The sequence below is a fragment of the Cupressus sempervirens genome, chromosome 5, assembly GCF_028749045.1.
Source record: "Cupressus sempervirens isolate cs-2001-9-10 chromosome 5, ASM2874904v1, whole genome shotgun sequence".
In the NCBI taxonomy this organism is placed as follows: domain Eukaryota; kingdom Viridiplantae; phylum Streptophyta; class Pinopsida; order Cupressales; family Cupressaceae; genus Cupressus; species Cupressus sempervirens.
Window position 1 is genome coordinate 545,771,614 of NC_143122.1, and position 22,006 is coordinate 545,793,619.

The 22,006-nt window shown below is 34.9% G+C and overlaps 1 protein-coding gene and 1 long non-coding RNA gene across 2 annotated transcripts; both read right to left on the reverse strand.

Moving 5' to 3' along the window:
* Positions 1-1,019: 1,019 nt before the first annotated feature.
* LOC149557101 (uncharacterized) lies at positions 1,020-2,545 on the reverse strand. The gene is made up of 2 exons (XR_016352384.1): positions 1,834-2,545; positions 1,020-1,676 (listed from the first exon to the last, which is right to left on the reverse strand). It is a non-coding gene; the product is annotated as an uncharacterized LOC149557101 (long non-coding RNA).
* A 526-nt stretch (positions 2,546-3,071) lies between these two features.
* LOC149557102 (uncharacterized) lies at positions 3,072-5,251 on the reverse strand. Its single transcript, XM_089831787.1, has 2 exons — positions 5,131-5,251; positions 3,072-5,000 (listed from the first exon to the last, which is right to left on the reverse strand). Exon 2 carries the CDS (start codon positions 4,360-4,362, stop codon positions 3,343-3,345), a length of 1,020 nt encoding a protein of 339 aa, XP_089687913.1. The 5' UTR covers positions 4,363-5,000; positions 5,131-5,251; the 3' UTR covers positions 3,072-3,342.
* Positions 5,252-22,006: the final 16,755 nt, after the last annotated feature.

Below are 22,006 nucleotides of genomic sequence, written 5' to 3' on the forward strand. Positions count from 1 at the left end.
GGGCATATATATAAGAGGGCAAAGCACATGTCTCCAAAGAGTCATGTCTCTTCGTGGCCTCATAACAATAATAACTGCCTTGATTAATGATAAGTCTGACAAACAAAATAAGGCATGATAATATATCTGCCGATAATAGTGAGGAGCCCAATCACAATATATAAAAGGCTGCTGATAACAAATGAAACCTGATCACAATATATTAAATGACTGTCGATAATGTATATATTTATATATATGTGTGTATAAATGCTTACATACATGTAGTTGATATAATTAGCAGTAATTTAATTTATTCATAAGATTAGATCAGTATATCAAATAATCCATATATGTGTTTATACATGCTTACATACATGTAGTTGATATAATCAGCAGTAATTTAATTTATTCATAAGATTAGATCACTATATCAAATAATCCATGTTTTGCTTCTTCTAACGCAAACATTAAGGAGGGGGAGAAATGAAGAGATCAAACAATAAATATATAAAGTGAATAGATAGATAGATAGTAGCTATATGGACCAAGATAGATCAATGCAAAATAGAAGAAATGGGATATGCATAGAGAGGGCTGAAAGGTAAATAGAGGGGTAGGATAAGAGAGAGATGTGGAGGGAGAACGAAGGGTATATAAGAGGTGATAGATAGATAGCCGATAGATAGATATAGTAGATCTAAAAGAAATAGAAGAATTAGGATATGTATATAAATGAGAAAAAGGTAGGGGAGTGAGATAAAATTGAGAGAGGGAGGGTGAAATGAGTGTCAATGTACGTAAGAAAGATATAAATATGGAAGTAGGGAAGAAGACATGAAGAATTTATGAATAACCATTCATAAAAATAAAATAAAACAATAGAGTACTATAGTCTATAACCCTTGCACCCTTCAAACACTATATTAATCTGCTTTTGAATTATTTTCATATTGGTTCTATTATGAATCTCAAATGAAAAAGTTGTCATTTATGAAGCCTTACCAATTAGGATCTAAAGCGTCGACTTGAAAAACAGGAAAAGACAATTTTGTTTTCTGGGATTAGACTGCAATTAAAGATGTGCACAAATAGAGCCAAATTATATCGTAACCAGATGAATGCCCAAACCAAGTTTGAAACAGACAAGGATGCACTTTTCGCATCTACAATATACATTCTCAATGGCAAGCATTCCTTCACAAATATTGACATCCCTGAACACTCGAGAAACGCCAAACTACCGAATAAAAGGATCCCACTTGCTGGGATTAACCTTTTGAGGATATACATGATTCAGAAAATGCAATCATACTTCACCTCTTTGTAGCATGAACTTATTAATTAACCCACGGGAACATTCTAGGACAAGAAGCTCCCTTGAGATTTTAGTTCGAGGAAACTAGTACAATTTTCCTTTTGGAGTAAGAGCGATCTCAGAAAGCAAATATAGTAACAATTTCCAGACCTACCAACTCTAGAAGCATACAAAAGCCACATGTCCTGCTTTTCCCTGACGACGATCTGTAATATGTATCATAAGAAAACAAACCCAGAGGATTTGCACTGAACAGAATAAGCATTCTCGATCTGAGATCCCAGGTCTGAAGGGCATCTGACTGAAGTGATTTGCACCCAATAGGCCACAATGTTGGGATCGGTAGATCACATCTCAAATTTGTCAGCAACATGAAAACCTACAAATGGATCAATGAACCAAGGAATTTGGTAATTACTTACCAAACTTATCAAGATTAAACAAATCAAATTGACATTTAAAAAAAAATCCACCACAGTATCAGAAATTCCATATATTATAAAAATTGAAAGAAAACATCAATTCGTATTACTTACTGTTTTTTAGGCAGCTTTCAGTTCTTGAAATGTTGCGGTTGTTCTACAGAAGTAGACCAGTTTAAATGGATGCCATAGATGAACTGGAGTTTCTAGTAGATGCATCAAGCGTCAAAAAGATGCTTAAAAAGGATTATCATGAAACTGGAAACCATAAACTTGAGTACTTTGTTACAAAATTGTATTGCAGTTGAACTTGTGTTCTAATATAAGCTAGGTAACTCCCGCCTGTCATAGGGGACTAAAACACAGTTTTAATTTGGGGCTTTGCAGAGATTTGCAATGAAGGACGCCCTTAGAAAATTACACCACCAAGTCGACAACACGAAGAGAACAAAAAAATGCAAGTCTCACTTAAAAGAAAGTGAGAAAGTCAGATGGACCAGGTTCAATCTTTGGATATATATGGATTTGCATAAAAGAGAAAGTCACTGTTTTGGGTTTTAATTTTTCATCTTCTGAGCAACAGCGGAATTATACAGATTGGAGCATCTATATGAATGAAGCAAGATTTTTTTTTTCAGACTGAGCAGAACAATTTTGATAGGCAAGAAATGACAAGCTTATAAAGTTTTCAAACTTTTTCGTGCATAGTAGAACCTATACGCCTTAAATTCTAATTTCACAGGATGGTTACCAAGAAAGCATTCGGAGAAACTCAGATATTAGCGAACAAGTAAGCAACATAAATTGAACCAGCTATGATCAAACAGTGGAGAGAATGCAGAGGATTCAGAAAGAACTTACGAAAGCAACCTAGTAATTTGAACCATCTCACTCGACAATGTCACCGTGCTTGAATTAATCACCTAGACATGCAGTTAACAATAATATAGGAGGGAAAATGAATTAAGTGGCAATTCATCTCGCAGTACAACTATGCTTTAGAGAACTTGCTTGAATGAGTAAAGTTGACAGCTGCCTCAATAAATCGGAAGTTACAAGAAATCGTCCAGTCTCAAAGAAGTGATGTAAAATTTGAATATCAATTTTTATAACTACGACAACAAAAGAAGCCGTGTTCTCAGAAGTAGAGCACGCTAAAAACCAACAGTCCTAATTGAATTAAACAACCTGATTGAATTAGACAAACAGTGCGAGCAGATTACCCAACCTGAATTATGTAACGATGATTTAATGAGATATGCAATTTTCTTCACCCTCATGAGTCTTTTTCCTTTATTTGTTTGATACCTCATTATCTTTTATATATACATACACAGAAATAAAATCCCAGATTTATTTTATGGTGTCTGTACAAAAGTTCATTATATTAAGATTTTGTGCAATTTACAACCTCGGTTGAAATTCACACGTGAGAATATCCAAGAAACACATATAGGACCCAGAAATTTTTCTGAGTTCCGCTCACATTATAAAGCCTCTACAATTGCAGGACTGAAGAGACACTGCTCTCGGTATATGGCAATTTACTATATATGAGCGAGACGGTATGTCGCTTGTCTAGCAGCGATGTATGTCATCTGAAAGGAGTCACGCCTCCCACAATCATTTCAGGGCACAATTTTCCTGTGGCTTTGTTGACATTCGTTTAAGGAATTCATAAGTTGTAATCATGGTGGTTGCCGACATGGACATGCTAGCCCATCTAGGTCCCAAGCCTCTATAACAAGCAGTCCACCCACCCTCCTTAACAAGATTTCTTACAGTTTGGGCAATGGTGGGCCTTCTGTTTTCTTCGCCTTCAAGGACTTGCAACCTAGTTTTGATGGTGTCGAGCGGCGTTGTTACAAGGGCTGCAACCCCTCCGGCCAATGCAGCACTCAATCCTTGAACCGCAACCACCAATTTTAAGCCCGGGCCTGGATCAATGCATTCCTTCATTCGACCATCCTTCCTGCTGCAATAACCAAGGTTCCCCCACACCGTTCTCTGCACAACGCAATAGGAAGCCCACCAGAGTGCATTGGAAGGAGCATAAGTCAGAATTGACATTCCAAAGCCTCTATACAAACCCCTCAAACCCTCCGTCTTGAGAACGATCCTAAATGCATCAATGCCATTCGTATAGCTTGTGGACGCCGGAGAAAAGCCAGGGGCACCCTGCACCATTAGCCTCTGGCTGATGACATCCACAGGGGTCCATACCAACTGGGCCGCCACCGATGCACTGAGCCCAGCGGCAGCATTGGCAACAGCTGCTGCCGTGGGCTCAGAAAACCCTAATTTAACACTAGTAGTTCCCACGGTGCTCTTTGTAATCTCCAGGGCACTCATGTAAAGAGCCCTTGCTGGAATGGTACCCATCAGTGATGTTCCCAAGCCGCGGTAGAGACCACAATAACCCTCATGCTTCAGTATGTTCAATCCGAGACCAATAGAAGTGCTCTGAGTTTTTGTAACCTGCTGCCTAGTTTTAAGAACAACAATAGGGTATAGAGTGACAGACACACCTGAAAAAAGAGCTGCTCCCAGGAAGAAGAACTTCGATTTATCAAGCATTTGCCAATCAATATCTTCAGGCAATCTTACATCCGGTCCCGATTCCTCTGAAGCGCTCAGACTCATTTTCTTTGTCACCTTAAATCACTGCAGGTGACCTACTAATACATATCTGCATCAACTGCATCTATTGCTCATTGATGAAGCAGAAAATGTCATCAAATCGAAGAAAAGCTCCATATGTTCACCATTCTTGAAACAGAGTTTTCCGAAGTTTGGCAGTGCATTTCCACCCCAACAACCAACAAAGGAAGAAAATCCAAATTCAAAAATCAAGGCGCAATTTCGCTGATCCTTGAATTCTTTAAAAGATTCAAACAAATATGCCGTAGAAAGGTAATTCACAAACGCTCAGACAAATCGGACACAAATCGGCGCCACTTTCCTCCGTGCCCAAAACTCTCATCAATAAATCAGTCACATGCGACAACAATGGCATTTAAACCCTGAATCCTATTAGATACCTTTGCTTGAAACCCACCTAAAATTCCCTCCATTCTTTAGCTTAAAGCCCAAATCTGTGTTCCGCACCTTCAATTTTTTTTGGCTTGAAACCCAAATGAAAGTTTCCTCTTCCAATTTTACTTAAAACCCGCTTTCTATTATTCTACAGAGCCATATCAGGGCTTCAGCATCGTTCATGGCCTCCAAACCCAACCAAATCTCTACATTCACATACCCAGCACCAAAAATCCGATCATCTCCTAACCAAAAAGGAAACACGCGAGACCAAATCAGTTAGTTATTCAGACCCCCAACTATCCCTAAATCCTAAAATCCTAAGAAGATATCTTATCCAGAACTTGTTTTCAAAAATTTTTGTGTAGGCCGCACCTCCAGGGCCTACGAGGTGGGTAACCTTCTGAAACTGCCCTTAAAACAAATTCATGTCTTTTTCTCTGTCATCTCCTTCGCTGCCCATTTCCACACCAAAAACCCATCGTCCTACCGTGATGGAGACTGAACGATATTTATATTTCGATCGCTTCGGTTATAGTGCTCAAGAGATAAGTGATGACATGGCAACGTCAGAATGGTCGCAGACTTTCCAAACACTACAGTTTCCCACATGGCGTTCCTCCACCGCCAGGGCGCTGTTTAGTTTTTTATCAAAATTATGGGGGCAGGTACCTAGGTACATAGTTTTCAATCCAATGGATGCGAGCCCTGCATCTCCATAACACCGCGCTGAGGTTAACAGTAGCTCATTGATCAATTTATGAGCTTCTTAATGCAGGACAAAAAGCATTTTCAATCCTATGGGAGAGGGAAAACATTTTCAATCCTATGGGAGAGGAAAAACAATATTATAGGAGTTTGTTGTTTTTGATTGATACAAAGAATTAAGATAAAGAGTATTTTCAATATGCAAGACAAAAAGTATCTTCAATTCTATGGGAGAGGAAAAACAACATTGGTGTACACAATATTATAAGAGTTTGTTATTTTTAATTGATCAATACAAAGAATTAAGACAAAAAGCATTTTGAATACTATGGGAAAAAAAAAATAACATTGGTTACTCAAAGTTGGTAAATAAAATTAAAAGAGTTTATTATTTTGTAATTATTGAATAATATAAAAGATACATATAATAAAGAATTTGTTAGGACTTATGTTTTCATTGCACTTTTTTCATTAACTAGTGCCTTGGAAGTCGAAAAAGGGAAAACAATCTCATAGAATTAGACATTGTTTACTATTTTTCATTCAACATTATTTTTGCCCTCAAATTAGTAGCATCCTCATTGGTCCGCATCTATTTTCATGCTCAAAAGTTTGGCAAGGTTCGTTGCACAATCCACTATATGTGACTTTTGTTAAGAGTAAATGGTTATTTTCCATTTCACTTTTTATTAAATTTATTTAAGTGAACTGATAAATTAGGAGGAATTATATATTTTGGATGTTATTATTATAAGGATATTTTTGAGTCGTCCATTTGACTCTAACTACTCCTAAAATGTCACATGTGGTTAATTCCAATTTGGACACCACCCTTCTAGATTATAGGTGGTTGATTCCATCAAGATTCTACTTTGTCCAAGTTGAGACACTTGTCTCAACCTTGTCCAAATCTCCTCCCAACTCATGCCTATATAAACAAGCTAGCTCTTTGTATTTCATATCTCAAATATATATCAAATATATCATATAACACATTAGGAAATATTGATGTTATTATGCCTCTGAGCATTTACATCAAAAATTAGTCTCATATAATTATTGTGTCAATTTCATTTCCTGGTGTTTGACCTAACTTTTTGAATAGATTCTAATTTATATATTTGTTTTCACAAATTCTAGCATGTTATCAAAGCAGTTATTGAAAGATTAGATTATTTCTAGTGGTCTTGGAAAATCTTGTATGCTCTTCTCTTGCATTTCTATATGAACTAGAGAATCAAAAAAGATTTATGAAGACCCATTAATCTCTTTTACATATATATTGTTTTCTTGATCTGGTGATTGCAACACTTCAATGGATTAAGATCTTGAGGACAACATGCAAATAGAGTTTTTTTTTATGTCAATGGGATCCACCTATCTACGATATCCTACATCAAGCAAAGCCTACACTAAGTGGGGTCCACCTCCAGCGAGTTCCACACCAAGCGGGGCCCACGTCTAGCAGGACCCACTGCAACATTACCGACATCAAGAAGGACCCACCTCCAGCTAGCCCATATTAAGTGGGGCCTACCTTAAGCAATGCCCATCTTCTTGTGGGGCCCACCTCTTATGAGGCCTTCTTACAATTCTTGATGACAATCCTTGTACACTCTCTCAGGTGCTATTTTTTTTTAAGTGCATGATTGTTGTCTACTTGTCAGCTTTGGTATCAATTCAGAGATATTATGGGTAGAAAGAGTACTTTAAGAATTTGGTCAAAATTGGCCTAATTTGGCACTTGTACTCTATTAGATCCTTGAGTGATGTATTGTCCTAATTGTATGAGTATCTTATTGCTTCATATTTGGAGTTGTAATTATCAAAATTTGAAGTCCACTTTGGTCCATTTTGGGAATTGGCAATTGTACATACATTAAATTATAAAGTGTCAAATCATTGCATCTTGGGGGGGTGATTTATGATCTAGTAAATTTGAAAGGGTGATCTTGTGTTATTTTGGTTTCATTGGTTCTTGCTTGTAGTACAAATGGTAAAATCATAAATTGAACTCCTAACTCCGTATAATTATGAATCATGGAAAAGATTAGTATGGAATTATCTAACGGAAAAAGGTTGCATAGGATATGTAAATGAAACTATTACTACACCTACTGATGTTAATGCTCATCAAGCATGGGAGATCAATCTTGAGAAAGCTCTTGGATACATTTGTTCATTAGTCTCTTTTGATTTACAATTTCATTTGGAATCATTCTTAACACCTTAAGAGGTTTGGGATACTCTTGAAAATCATTATCTCCTTTCCATTTATCAACTCACTAATGGGATAACAAGGAGGATTGTGGAATTCACTCTTGAATATGTTCGTATTAAAGACTTAGAGAATAGAGAGATCATTTCTACAAGAGTGGTTGATCATGCATCTCAAATATACTACTTTGCAGACTTTGCTTCTGATAACGATAGTGATTCTTCAACATATTTTAATCACACTTCTAGTGTTGATTCACACATTGAGGATAACTTTGGCTACTTAAACTTGGGTATTCTTACATGTGATCAAGTTCCCAAGTCATCCATTCCTTCTCCTTCTATTAATATTGTATCTACCAATATTCTTGGTGATGCTTGCATTTATACAACCATTGGTTCACATGAATTTGTACAACAATTAGAGAAGATCACTTTATCTTCACATGAATCAATACAACAATTAGAGGAGATCACTTTATCATTAGAGAATATTCTTGATTCTTTACAACATGTTCTAGATTCATCCTCAGTTGATCTTGATTTTTTTTTTAGCAAAGTACCCAAGTAAACATTTTCACATGGATCAGTTACCAGTGGCTCCTTGTTTGCCACCTCCTTCTATTGGGCTTGATCTTTATTGGTTCGTGAGATCTTCTTTCAGCCTTGACATGGGGATACTTGAGCACATTCTAGCAATTTCGTAGTTTCTAAGGTTTCTTCCTTCAAATTGGGGAGGCTTCATTGATGCACCTTTGGTTTTCTTTCTTCCTAAAAGGAGGAATGTTGTTATTCAGTTATGGCCCATTTTCTACATCGAACTTGGAGCATCTACCATTGGTTGACATTCTACATTGAAAAAGGGTTATTATGTTTGTCTTCTTCTCATACTTATTGATAGTATCTACATGATGTATGTCATAATGAGGGGGTCTTAATTATACCTTCCATTTATGCATCTAATTTTTCAGTTCTCTCTCTTTGGGGGAGGGTTTTTCCCATTTAGTCTTTTTTCTTTCTCCTTTTTATGAGAGATTACATGTTTTATAATTGTACATGGGGACCTAACATGGCTTTGTTGCTAGGACCCATCGGCTATATATTGCATTAAAGTACTCCCTAAGTTGCACTTAAGGGGGGGTGTTAGAGTAAATGGTTATTTTCCATTTCACTCTTCTATTAAGTTTACTTAGGGGAACTCATAAATTAGGAGAATATATATATTTTGGATATTATTATTAGGAGGATATTGTTGATCATCTCTTTAACTCCAACTACTCCTTAAATGTCACATGCAGTTAATTTCAATTTAGACACCACCCCTCTAGATTGTAGGTAGATGGTGGGTGGTTGATTCCATCAGGACTCTACTTACTCCAAGTTGAGACTCTTGTCTGAACCTTGTCCAAGTTTCCTTCTAACTCATGCCTATATAAACAGGCTAGCTCTTTGTATTTTATATCTCATATATATATCAAATATATCATATAACACATTAGGAAATATTGATGCTATTATGCCTCTAAGCATTTACATTAGAAATTGGTCTTATATAATTATTATGTCAATTCCATTTCTTGTTGTTTGATCTAACTCTTTCAATAGATTTCGATTTATATACTTGTTTTGAAAAATTCTAATAGCTTTTGCATGCTTTGTTGACATTGGTGTTATTGACCTACGTTTATTTATTTTTGTGGCTTCTGCAGGATTTCTTGAGATTGGTGTTATTGACTTGAGTTTCCTTATTACTACAAGTGACTCTACTTTTGCAATACACAAAATTACTTCAAATTTTAGCTTGAAATTAGCAAGTATTTCTTTCTAGCTTTTCATGTTCAACAAAGCTTGTTTTCTTTTCTTTTCCCTATTTGCAATAAGTGGAATCCATAATCTTCTCTAACTCCTTGTATTTCATATTATGTTTGAGGCTCAAAGCGGCTATGTTTTTTTCCCTCAAATATGTGTCTTCGAAGTTGTTTTATGTACGACACACATTGGTAGATGCATGGGTTTAATAGGGTCAATAGGCACCTTCATAACTCATGCAATCTACTAGGCCACCTATTGATCCATGGCACTAAAAATGGGAAGCCTCTATGAAGAATGTTTCTTTCCAATAATGATTTGCATTTGGTTTATTTGGAGTTTAAGAACTCTTCTTTTTCTTAAATTAATCTCCCTAAAATTTGTCAATTCCTAGAATAATACAAGTTCTTCTCTTTCAATCCCCAAGTGGGTAATCGTCTCATTGTTCATTTTTTTCTAAGGGCATCGAAAAAAACCAATGGGTATTATGTTTTTTCCTCTACCCTAGTTACCTTTTCCATTACATTTTCTTCAACTCAACCTTTCTCTTTACCTGGAGTTTCTACCAAGGTATAATATAGTGGCAAATTTGAGATTTGCATAATGTTGTTTTTGATGATTTGTGAGCCATTCCGTGGCAGCCCAATCGCCTAGCTTTGTTGGGTTTCCTGGATCGTTACTCCTTCTGATCACCAAGCAAGCTTTGCATTTGAGTTTTTTTAGGTTGTATTTTACTTTCACACAGCCAACTAGGTAATGGTAATGGACACCATGTTTGCCAGGTTTCAATGTTACATTTTCATGCGATATGGGGGAATTCACCAACGACCCAATAGTTGTTTATTTTTCCATGGAGGAGTCGGCTCGTTTCAGTTTCACCTTATGGAAAGTGTTGGAGTTGGCTTGTTTTGCCTTATGGTAATTGGAATTGATTCGTATAAATTCCAATTAGCAATTATTATTCGCCTAAGCAATGAAACATTGATTAAATCTACTGGCACTCTTTCAAATTTCTTTAGTATTTGTATCTTTGATTTTATCTTCTTGCTAAGTAATGGGGCTCTAGATTTCAGGGACAACACATCATAGGCATAACTCAGAGATAGCTTATGCCTTCCATTTCATAAAATCTACTCCAAAATCATTCCTATCCCTTGGTAAGAGTACAAATTTCACCTCCTAAATGTTATAATTTGTTTGAAATAGAATGGTATTGTTTGAATTTTGAAATATAATGGTATTGGTTGCATATTTGTATCTCTTATGACCTCTGATATATAATTTCATTATGTTTTGTTCATGGCTACTGAAGACTATACAGTAGTGTGTTTTTCTCTATTTTAGTTTGCCCTGCATGGTTAATAGTTAGAATAACGGGTTTGAAAAAATTAGGTTTTAGCAGATTTGAGCCCAAATTGCTTGTTTTTCCTATGATAAATTGAGGCACACTATAAGACCATTGGTTTAGATGAAGTAACAAGCAGACTTCTCTATAACCCACAATAATAACTTTTCCATAAGCTTGAGAATTAAGTTGTTGATTGGAAGAACAATGGACCAACAAATAGCATAGAAATAAAAAAGAAATCAATTACGTGTAGTATGACGTCCCGAATAGGAAAAAAACTTTTGTACTCACTCTTTCAAAACAATGGCATAAAGCCTAGAAAAAACATAGCTACAGGCGCTTAAGAATTAGATGTCCTAGGAACAAGGAAACCATTTTGTGCTTGATCAAAATTCTTACCATTCAATCCCTCTCAAGCCCCATATAGAATTTAAAAGAGATTGGCCTATTTAGAACCCTTCCATTTTTATCTCTCACCTCATACATAAGATAAATCTAGCTCTTAAAGGACTATTGTCATCTCTTGGGAAGAAACATAACCACTAGTACAATCATAAAAAAATTGTTAGCTTTCTTCTACTAACATTAGGACTTTCAATTCGCTATGTACAAAATGGAAATGCAACCAACCACTCATAAAACAATGGTAGAGTACTCCCACTCAACAACAAGAGTTCATAATGCAAAAGAAAAAGAGCTCATAAAATAGAAATGAACAATGTGTACTTGGATGACATTAAATTAAAAATGTAAAACTATGAACAATTTATAATAATTCGGAAGGAATTAAATAGTAACTGATAGTTTACCATCATTCCCTAGGAATGTAGATTCAATTCAAAACAAGAATATAATACCTAGTACTTGTCCCAAAAAAACACATTCAACGGTGACCACACTTAAGCAAATTTGGAGAAAACCAAGATTACAATTAACATTTCATACAAGAGGTAAACATATCAACTTAGAATCTTTTGCAGGGAAGTTTATGTTCCATCATGTTGTGCATTGGCTGCTTCAGAAGCTATGGCCAATCTCGACGACAAGTTTGATAGCTTCCTTCATGGAATCATTTGAAGTGCATTCATATGCTTGGAATTTTACTACTGCAAACTTGAAAATTATGTTGCCAAAATATTTTTTCCAAACATATACTAGCAGCAGAGACAAGTTCTTGCAATTCAAAGTGCCTTAACATATGAACTGGAAGTAATTGTTGATATCAAAACCAATAGATAGACTAGCATGTCTAATTGGATGTGTACTCAGTTTTTTATTTCTAAGCTCCATTAAATTTATAGATGAACTATGGCACGAATGAATGGTGCTCTAAATTTTTAATAATAGATCTCCAGGATACAAATGGAAGATACAAATATTTTTTTCTAACATGTTACATTTATTAAAATAGGTGTATTTTTTAACATAGTGGTACATGAGGTTCAACTATCTCAAGGAAAGCTTAGAACTTCACTAGCTTTCAATAATTCACCCCAAGCTTTAGAAGTTGTAGCACTAGGACCACATACATCATCAATGTCTACATGCTCTATAGAACTATAAACCAATTTATCTTCAATTTCAAGTGAAGAATTTATTCTCCTCGGAGAGGTACAAACTTTTTTTTTTGACATCTCAACAAGAAGCCCCAAAGATAAAAATGTATTAGAACTTCTCTCATTTCCATGAGTGCCTTCTATATTGAAAAGACACCCACTGATATATTTTGTTGATTGTGGATATTCATGATTAGAGTCACCTGCCAAGGCTTCATCTTCTTCCAAAACCCCCATTTCACTCCTAGATTTTACTAGATTTTTCTCTAAACAATACTCACTATATAGCTTACTTTCAATAGCCAACTATTTTTGAGATCCTAACATTTGCCTCAATTGAGCCTGCATGCCAGCTCTCTAATTCGACAATTGACTTTCATGTGGATCTAGTTCATCATGAGGGAAGTTAAGTTTTGTAGATGTACCAAATTGATCATAAGCTATTTGATCATATGCCATAACAACATCTTCACTAGTGAGAAATTTTCCCAAGTAAGTGTGCTTCTTCGAAATAGGATTATAGTATATAGATTGAAATTTCTTTCCATTACTATAAACACCTCTATAATCAATGTGCCTTGTGAAGCCTGAGCTCTTAGAAACCCTAGACTGATGAAAATTGTGAGATCTTCCTACATTTCCATGTTGAGGACAACTCGTGCTTTCTTTTAAGTTTTTTTTGCAGAAAAGGGAAGCCTTTTTCCAAAGAATTCTGATCACTCACTATCTCTTGCATAGAAGAATCTATTGTTAGGTGTAGATGTTTCAAGTTCAAGCCTCTTCTTGATCTAAGTCTTTTCCAGTTAGTGTTGAGAAGTGGTTCAATGAAATTTCCCTCATTTTCTTTTGGACAATGAACATGAGTATCTTCTTCCATTAAATTGGCCTTAGGTTCAACATCAAAACTGATCTTCCCACTCTTATAGGTTTTATCATCAAAAATGTCATCCTTAGCCTGCACCTTTTGTGATTTTTCTAAGCAACATGTATCATTGTATGAACATTGTTGTGTGATGAAGGGCCATTCTCATCAACAATAGAATTTGAAGAATAGTGGAATTTTTTTATCTTCATTTTGCTTTAGGAGGTTGAAGTTAGTATCCTCTGATTCAATCTTACAAAACTCAAAATCTATATCTGCAACATTACAATCACATCTTTCTACAGTTTCCTTTTGTATATCATTTTCATTAGCAAGATTGACTTGGTCATGACCTCTCCTAATTTGCATAGCCCTCAATTTAGATGTTGTTCTATACACACGAGCATATTCTAGATTCAATTTTGTACTCTCTATGAAATCCTAGAATCAAACCTTGCTTCGACAAGCATGAACAATGATCTCCAAAATGAAAACCTTTTTGCCCATCTCTATTTTTACTCATTTCACTAAAGGGAATGTCAATAGATTCTGATAAAGGTTTCCTTTCCTTCTTTCCCCCAATTGCATAAGTATTCTCTATATCATGACCATTTTTCTCAATTTGTGAACATTCAAAGTATGATTTTCCTCAATATTCCAAAAAAATGATACAATTACAATGTATTTCTATATATTAAATAATGTTATCTTTGGTGATTTTGAATGCTTTCACTAACTCAAGTGATTGGAATTTTTCCAAGCTAGGATGATTGTGATCTTGTTTTTGCAATACAAATGGCTAACAAATGTGTTACCAGCAAGTTTGGGTGATGCCCATTTATTCAGATCATTATAGTCTCATGTGTTGATGTCTTTCTAATACTATTGTGAATCTTTGTAATCATCCCTTCTTTATCCATTTTGATTCCATGAGTTGGTATTAACTCTTATCTGCTAATGCCTTACTTGATTCAACGGGTTTCTTATAAATTCATTCAATACTCCTTTGATATAGGATGTATTCCTTCCTATTTAATTCCTACCATAATCTTCACCTTGGTGTCATCTATTGTGCTAGTAGTTCATGGTGATCAATGGTTGAATGGATGCATTTTGTATCTATATGTTCCTTTTACACTACTTAATGTGGAGTCTTCTCCTTGGTGTCATCTTTTGTGCTAGTAGTCCATGGTGACCAATGGTCTAGAATGGATGCATTGTGTATCTATATCTTCCTTCTATGCTAGTCGATGTGGAGGAGAGTGATTTTATTTTCTTTGGTGCTTGTGTTTATATCCACTATGAAGAATATGTTTTATGTTGATTAACTTGTGTTATATGCATCTTCATTCATCTTCATGATTTTCCCAAATTGATGTTCAAAGTCTATCTCTATTTCCTAATATAGGGCTTAGCATAAAGTTTTTGGTGATATATGTATCACATGATTTATCATTTATGAAATTTTCTAATGAAGTTTCTCATTATTTTTGTGTGTACTTGTCATCCCTATCCAAGAAAATCTCTACAGAATATTGCTAGATACACCCAAAATATTTCAAAAATACTTCAAAAGATGACCTAGATATATTTGATCATAAATTTCATACCACAATAAAATACCAAAGCCTCAAATCTTAATTTGAAAGCCAGAAACATAGAACTAGGATCCAAATTAAACAATATTTCAAAATAATTTATCACAACATGAATTGTAATTTCTTTGTTATTGATGGATCAAACCAAGATACCATGCATCCATCCATGTTGAATTCTGGTGCTCTTTGTGCCAAATCCTCACTCAATTATCCTCTTGTAATTATGAGCCTTTTATGTGCCTAAATATATCCTCGCTCTTATTCCAATCGTTCCTACCTCCATCCATCTCTCCATCATATAGAATGGTAGAATGGATAAAAGAGACCATCATCCACAATATGGAGAAGGGTTAAATCAATAAAAACTATAATATTGACTTTCTAGTCAAATTGATGTTTTGTTGTAAATGTCTACTTTGTATTCCTCATTCTTGATTGAGATAAAGTTCTTGTAGCAAAAAAAAGTTCTTGCAATTCAAAGTGCCTTAACATATGAACTGGAAGTAATTATTGATATAGAAACCAATCAATACACTAGCATGTCTAATTGGATGTGTACCCAATTTTTTATTTCTAACCTCCATTACATTTATAGATGAACTATGGCACAAATGAACGGTGCTCTAATATTTGATCATATGCCATAGCAACATCTTCACCAATGAGAAATTTCCCCAAGTAGGTGTGCTTCTTAAAAACAAGATTATAGTATATAGATTGAAATTTCTTTCCATTACTATAAACACCTTTGTAATCATTGATCAATGTGCCTTGTGAAGTCCAAAATTCTTCCTTTGATAACTACTGTGAAGAAATGAGTCTATAATTTCTTCTCCATCTAGTGTGCTTTTAGGAAATGAAACAAAATGGCTAGAATTATTTAGGTCAGCAGTTTTCCTCAATTTTTGTTTCTTACTGTATACTCTTGAAAATTTGTCTCTAAATTTAGAGCTTTCTTCAAAAAAAATTTCATGTGAACATTACCTCCTAGGTGTACCCATCTCATGTTCATCAGAAGTGAAATTCTACCCTTCAATTTCAGCAATTGCACCTATTCTACCTTGACTAGAGCTTCTATCATTCATATCTATGTGATGTGAAAAATTATTTCCATAGGTTGACAAGAAATCACTACCAGGCGGGATGGTGGCATTTATCTTATCTTGGGAGAGATTCCACATTTTCTTTCCTACCTTTTCATTTGCTAAAAAATAATTTTCATTCCTCCTTTTATTATTCATTGACCTTCTCTTTTTTGGTGCCTCTCGAAATATACTTGCCTCCTCTCTAAAGGATCTTGAAGGAGATTCTAATTTAAATCCATGAGAAGTATTAGTCACTTCTTTTTGACCCCTCAGACTACAATCTGTGTCATCATATGCATAAGCAACTACCTCTTTAGTAGGATAGGTCCCCAACCAAAGTCTCTTTCCGTCAAGAGTTCTAAATTCTTATTTCAGCACCATAACCTCCCCAAGGCTGTTGTCTTACACCAACAAACTGAGAAGAGGACACACTATGACTAGGCCACCCTGACATTAAATCCTTTCTGCCCAATCTCAGCTTGTGCTTCTTCAAGGTTCCAACATTTCTTTTGGCTCTCGAATAGTGCACTTCAAACCCATGGTTGTGAAGTCCAACTTTCCTAAATCTATAATAAGCATCAAAAGTGGCTAGTTAGAGTGCTTAGTTAAAGAATCATTTCCAATTTTCCTCTACAATGGAACAATCTTGCAGGAGTCTACATTAAGCCTACACTAACCAAATCAATTGGCCAGCTACCTCTTTAGTAGGATAGGTCCCCAGCCAAAGCCTCTTTTCGTCAAGAGTTCTAACTTCTTATTTCAGCACCATAACCTCCCCAAGGCTGTCATCTTACACCAAAAAATTGAGAAGAGGACACACTATGACTAGGCCACCCTAACATTAAATCCTTTATGTCCAATCTTAGCTTGTGCTTCTTCAAGGTTCCAACATTTCTTTTTGGCTCTCAAATAGCGCACTTCAAACCCATGGTTGTGAAGTCCAACTTTCCTAAATCTATAAAAAGCATCAAAAGTGGATGGTTAGAGTGCTTAGTTAAAGAATCATTTCCAATTTTCCTTTACAATGGAACAATCTTGCAAGAGTCTACATTAAGCCTACACTGACCAAATCAATTGGCCATGTTTCCACAAAAGAGGGTGCCCCATGAAACCATAAATATTTTCTCTTATCCCTAGAGCTAGGACATGGAAGACACTTATTTTTTTCATACATCTAGCATTTACCTTCTTTCGACACAATTTTTGGAGTCCTAGATATAGCATTTGGACGTGATGTACCTCCTCCAAACATTTGTTTCTTAAATGAGGCTCCTTCTATTTTCATGTCCCTCCCTATACTCTCTATGTCAATCATCCACCTTGGAGTTGGGACACTGCACTCTACTGTATTAGTATTACACAATTTAACATGACTTCCATTGATATCTTTGTACATAGCATCAAGTGTATGTTGACTTCTTTTTTTCATAACATCTGTCTCATAACCATAACTCTCATCTCTTACACTTTCTGATTCATCACTTGACTCAAATAACTTTTTTTTATCATCACTTGTACTAATACAATATGCAATCTTCATCCTCTGATTATAGACAACATGGGTAGAATTGTGAATGATTATATGATTCTAATTTAGATTAAGATTTTATCCATCCCTTAGAAATTATCCCAATTATGGTGGACTAGCTCTTTGTAGGTTTCTGATTTTAGTTGGATTGTCTATTTTGGTTTATGTAAAAATTTTGATGTATATTTTGGTAGACAACATACATGCAAGAGATTAGAGTTACAATCTCGCAAAACATTACACATAAATTATAATTCTAGAGAAAGTGTAAAGGACCAAGGTAGGCAATAATTTCTTTACACTTCATAGTATTGCTATTATTAATTAATTTTAATTCCTAGTCTAAAACTAATACTACTTATTCTCACTTCTTAGGGAAGTAATGGATTGTCAGTGGATTGAGATGCCAAGGGAGGGTGAGTCTTTAACTAATACTACTTAGTCTCAGGGAAGTGAAATTGAAGGGGTTGTTAATGGAAGGCTACATATTGACAAGGGTAAGACCCCCAAGGGAAGTGAAGGGATTAATCTTACATCAAAATGCCCAAAACTTAGAGATACTAGCATAAAGGCTTTCTTTGGAATCAATAATGTTTCTGGTCCACCAACTCGTGCAACTACAAGTATAGAAGGAAATCACAATAGCTTAGCACCACTAGAAGATGGGGTCATTATTTAGTTAAATCAAAATACATCAAATGAGGATAACAATGTTCAAACAACAAAAGATGTTGTAACAAAAGATAATTTTGATGTTTCTAGGAAGAAAAGAAAAAGGAATGTAAAAATGTGGTGGGAGTGGGAAATAAAAAGGAATTTCTAGGTTGATTGGATAACAAAGTATCGGTTTATTGAACCAGTCACAAAAAATGACGAACCACCAATAGAATGCAGGTGTACGATTTGTACCTAGAAAGCTAAAAGAGAGAAAAAGTTTTAGCTAAATCTTGACACTATAGAAAAACGTATTGGTAAGGTTTATAAAAAATAAATCATAGATGGAAAGGAAGTAGTGACAGTGAGATGAAAATCAAAGGAAGAATGCCTTCATGTTAAGTATGCCATAGAATATGAAGAGCATTTCAAGAAAATAGTGGTAATTGGTAGTGGCAATCCAATCAAGGCTAGGCTTCAACATGCAACCAATGATGCAAACTTGGCAAAGACCATTTAGATGAGTGTTATTTTTAATATTCTATCTAGAGGGTGTCCTATGAGAGACTTTTCAAAATATAGTAATTTATTATCTTTTTTAAGAGTTCCTCACTATCTTATGTCACATTGGTCAGTATACGTTGGATGGGAAATGGCAAGCTACCTTGCTAAGGTGGAAAAGAAAAATGTATAGGAGAGAGTAAAAGATTCCAAGTTCATTTCATTATCCTTAGATGAAGTCATTGTAGTAGATAACACTACTTCAATCTATATGCATGTATATACTATAAAAGAACATGTCCATCAAGCTCATCTACTTTGTGTTTGTAAAATGAGGGTCAATTCAACTGCAGAATTTATATTTAGAAGTTGAGAAAGCTTTGAATGAAATTGCTAGAATGGATGACTTGACAATTGACAAGAAGTTAGTGTTCTTATAAATTCTTTAGACTAACTAAGAGGTGGGAGGGTGAATCAGTTATTCAAGGTCCAAATGTCCAATTAAAACTTTTTCACCAAGTAAAGTGAGCCTATCAAACTATTCATTCATCCAAGCTTAGACTTTCTTACTTAGCAAGTTACTGTAAATCAACATGCAAGCATAACACATGTAAAATCAACACATAACACAGTGATTTACATGGAAACCCAATTTGGGAAAAACCACTAGTAACATGCTACTCAATTTTTACTCTTCTGAAGTGATGCCCTGTGAAAGGCCTACCTTGTTAAAGGCTACAACACACTGTTAAATGTGACCTGGTTAAAGGATTTAACCACCTTGTTAGAAGTGGGCTTGGTTATAGGACTTTAGAACATTCACTTGGAATGCCACCTTGTTAAAGGATTTACAAATGGTTCTTAAGCCAATATAAGTCCATAGGATTTTACCCTAACTAATACAATTGCTAGAGAGTAACAATAAGGGGTTTTGACCTGATTACAATTCACAACTTATCTTGCAAATTTCAGATAACAATTCAGCTCTTCACAATTTTCTTAGCTTTCGATCTCTGCAACTCTTGACAACTTGCCCTTCTTTCAAGCTTTGTCTCCTTGAGTCTTCATGCTCGATGTACCAATGCAATATTCCTTCTAACCACTTATCAAAGTAGAGTCTCTGTGCTCTATTCTTCCTTCTCCTCTTGATGTCTTCTCCTTGACACCCTTCAACAACTTCACAATTTGGCACACCAACAACTCTTACTTCTTGGCTTGTGACTCCTTAAATAGAAGTTTAAAATTGATTTTCCTACTCGATTCTTCGCTCCTTTATTTTTAGTTCGAATGGATTAGGTAGGATTCATTGAATCTAACCCATATCTTGTTTCTTCTAGAAACATCATGAAGAATCCTCTTGAATTCACTCAAAATGATTTACATAAAATTCTGTGCCACTAGCTCATCATCCTTATCCTCCAACTGGTTCACAAAATTCAAGGTAACAAACTTGTTGGCTCAGATTTGGCAAATCTTTGAATTTTCCAATAATGTAGCAGCTCGACACTATTGAAATTCTAGTACTTGACACCTACTGTGTTACTCAACATCAACTATGTTATACTAATGCTCAACACCTACTATGGATTCACTCAACATCCAATAAGTTTTTCTAATGCTTGACACTTGTTACTTTGCTCGGCATCTGAACACACTCGGCTCCTTCTATATTACTCGACACACACTAGATTTTACTTTTGCTCGGCACTAATTGAAAAATTTGCTCGGCTCTAACTAGCTTGCTCGACACTCTCTAATGAACTTAGTTAAGCTCTGTAGTCAACCTTGTTGTAACTTATTCCTCCAATGTTTCTAAGTGTGACCAACCTCTATATCTTCAAGTATATTATCAATACATCATTTAACCATTGTCTTAACTAATCCTTGCACTTCATTACAAGACCATAACTCAACCTTTCCCTTAGGTGCTTTTGTTACATCCTGTTGATTAAATCCTCTTCATCAATCAACTAATTGATATCACTTGGATCTTATAAGAAATTGTCATTCCAACAAGTAGCAGGTTTGACATCAATAAAAAAATAATGATTGAAAACATTATTTATCAACCATCTTCCTTCTTTGCAACAATCTCCCTCTTTGATAGTATTCTTTTACAATCAGTTTTACAACAATCTCCCTTTTTCAATCAATCTTCTTCTTACAGTGATCTTTTCAATCATATTTCCAACAAGTGTGTGTCAAAGCTGGTGGAGCTGCAATAATGCAAGGGCAAAGGATTGGTCTTTGTGCAAGATTACAAACTAGTATTGCACATTACATGCTTGGCATACACTTTATGACCCATCGAATGAATTTAGCATATAAGATTGTAAGTAGTTTTTGTATTATTTCAAAAGTTGAAGATCTAATCTAGGAGATCCACTCCTACTTTTGTAGAAATCCTAAACATTTTGTAGAGTTTAAGATTTTTTTCAAGGGAGTAACAATAGTAAACAAAATTTTCAAGGATGTTGAGACCAGATGGATATCTTTGCATGGACCAGTAGAACAAGTTCTAGCAGAATATCAATCCTTGATTGGAGTTATATGAGTAATTCCTTACAGTAGAAAAAACTCTTGATTTGTTAAATAAGTTAAGTGATATAGAGATCCTATTAACTTTAGCCACTCTTCTCACCATGTTGGATTTAATGAATAAACTTGTTAAGAAAGCCCAAGCCAAAACTATGTATATTCATGAGTATAGTGATTTACGTAAAATGACATGCATGGCTTTGGATTCTTTGTATTTAGATCTCACAAGTCATAGCCCAATTTTTTCAAGGTGGGAGAGAATTATAGATTTAAATCATGCTGAGAATTTTTTACGATTCAATGCAAAAAATGAGCTATGTGTGTTTGTGAAAGGATTTCAAATACCAATGGACCAATCTAAGACAACCAAGAGAGACATAGTACTACTAGTTAGAAAGGGTGATTTTGACATGATTGTTAAATCTATTAGTGAAAATGTGAAGTCTATTTCCTACCAACTTTCAAGTGAGATTCATGAAAGATTCCCTCAAGAAGAAATTCTTGAAGCCATGAGTTGTGTGTTTCCTCAATTTTGGAAACTCTTCGAAGATAATCTAAGTGATGCAAAGTTGTTTCATAATAAGCTTGAAAAATTGATAACACAATTTTCAAAGAATACATAATGCAATGGACAACCAATACAAGTAATCTTAGATTCAAATAATCTTAAAAAAAAATGTAAACATTTTGCATTGCGTATGAAACACTAGATGGAAAACTTTGAGAATCCATTCGATCCTGGTGCAATAACAAGACTCTAGAAAAGGATAAGTCAGAGTGAAGTATTGCATAATTCAATATTAGAATATTTCAAACTTGTTGATTTATGTCAAACAATGATATTAGG

What these genes read in the sequence shown, in the direction of transcription:
- LOC149557102 (XM_089831787.1), bottom strand. Translation starts at nt 4,362, where the DNA reads ATGAGTCTGAGCGCTTCAGAGGAATCGGGACCGGATGTAAGATTGCCT.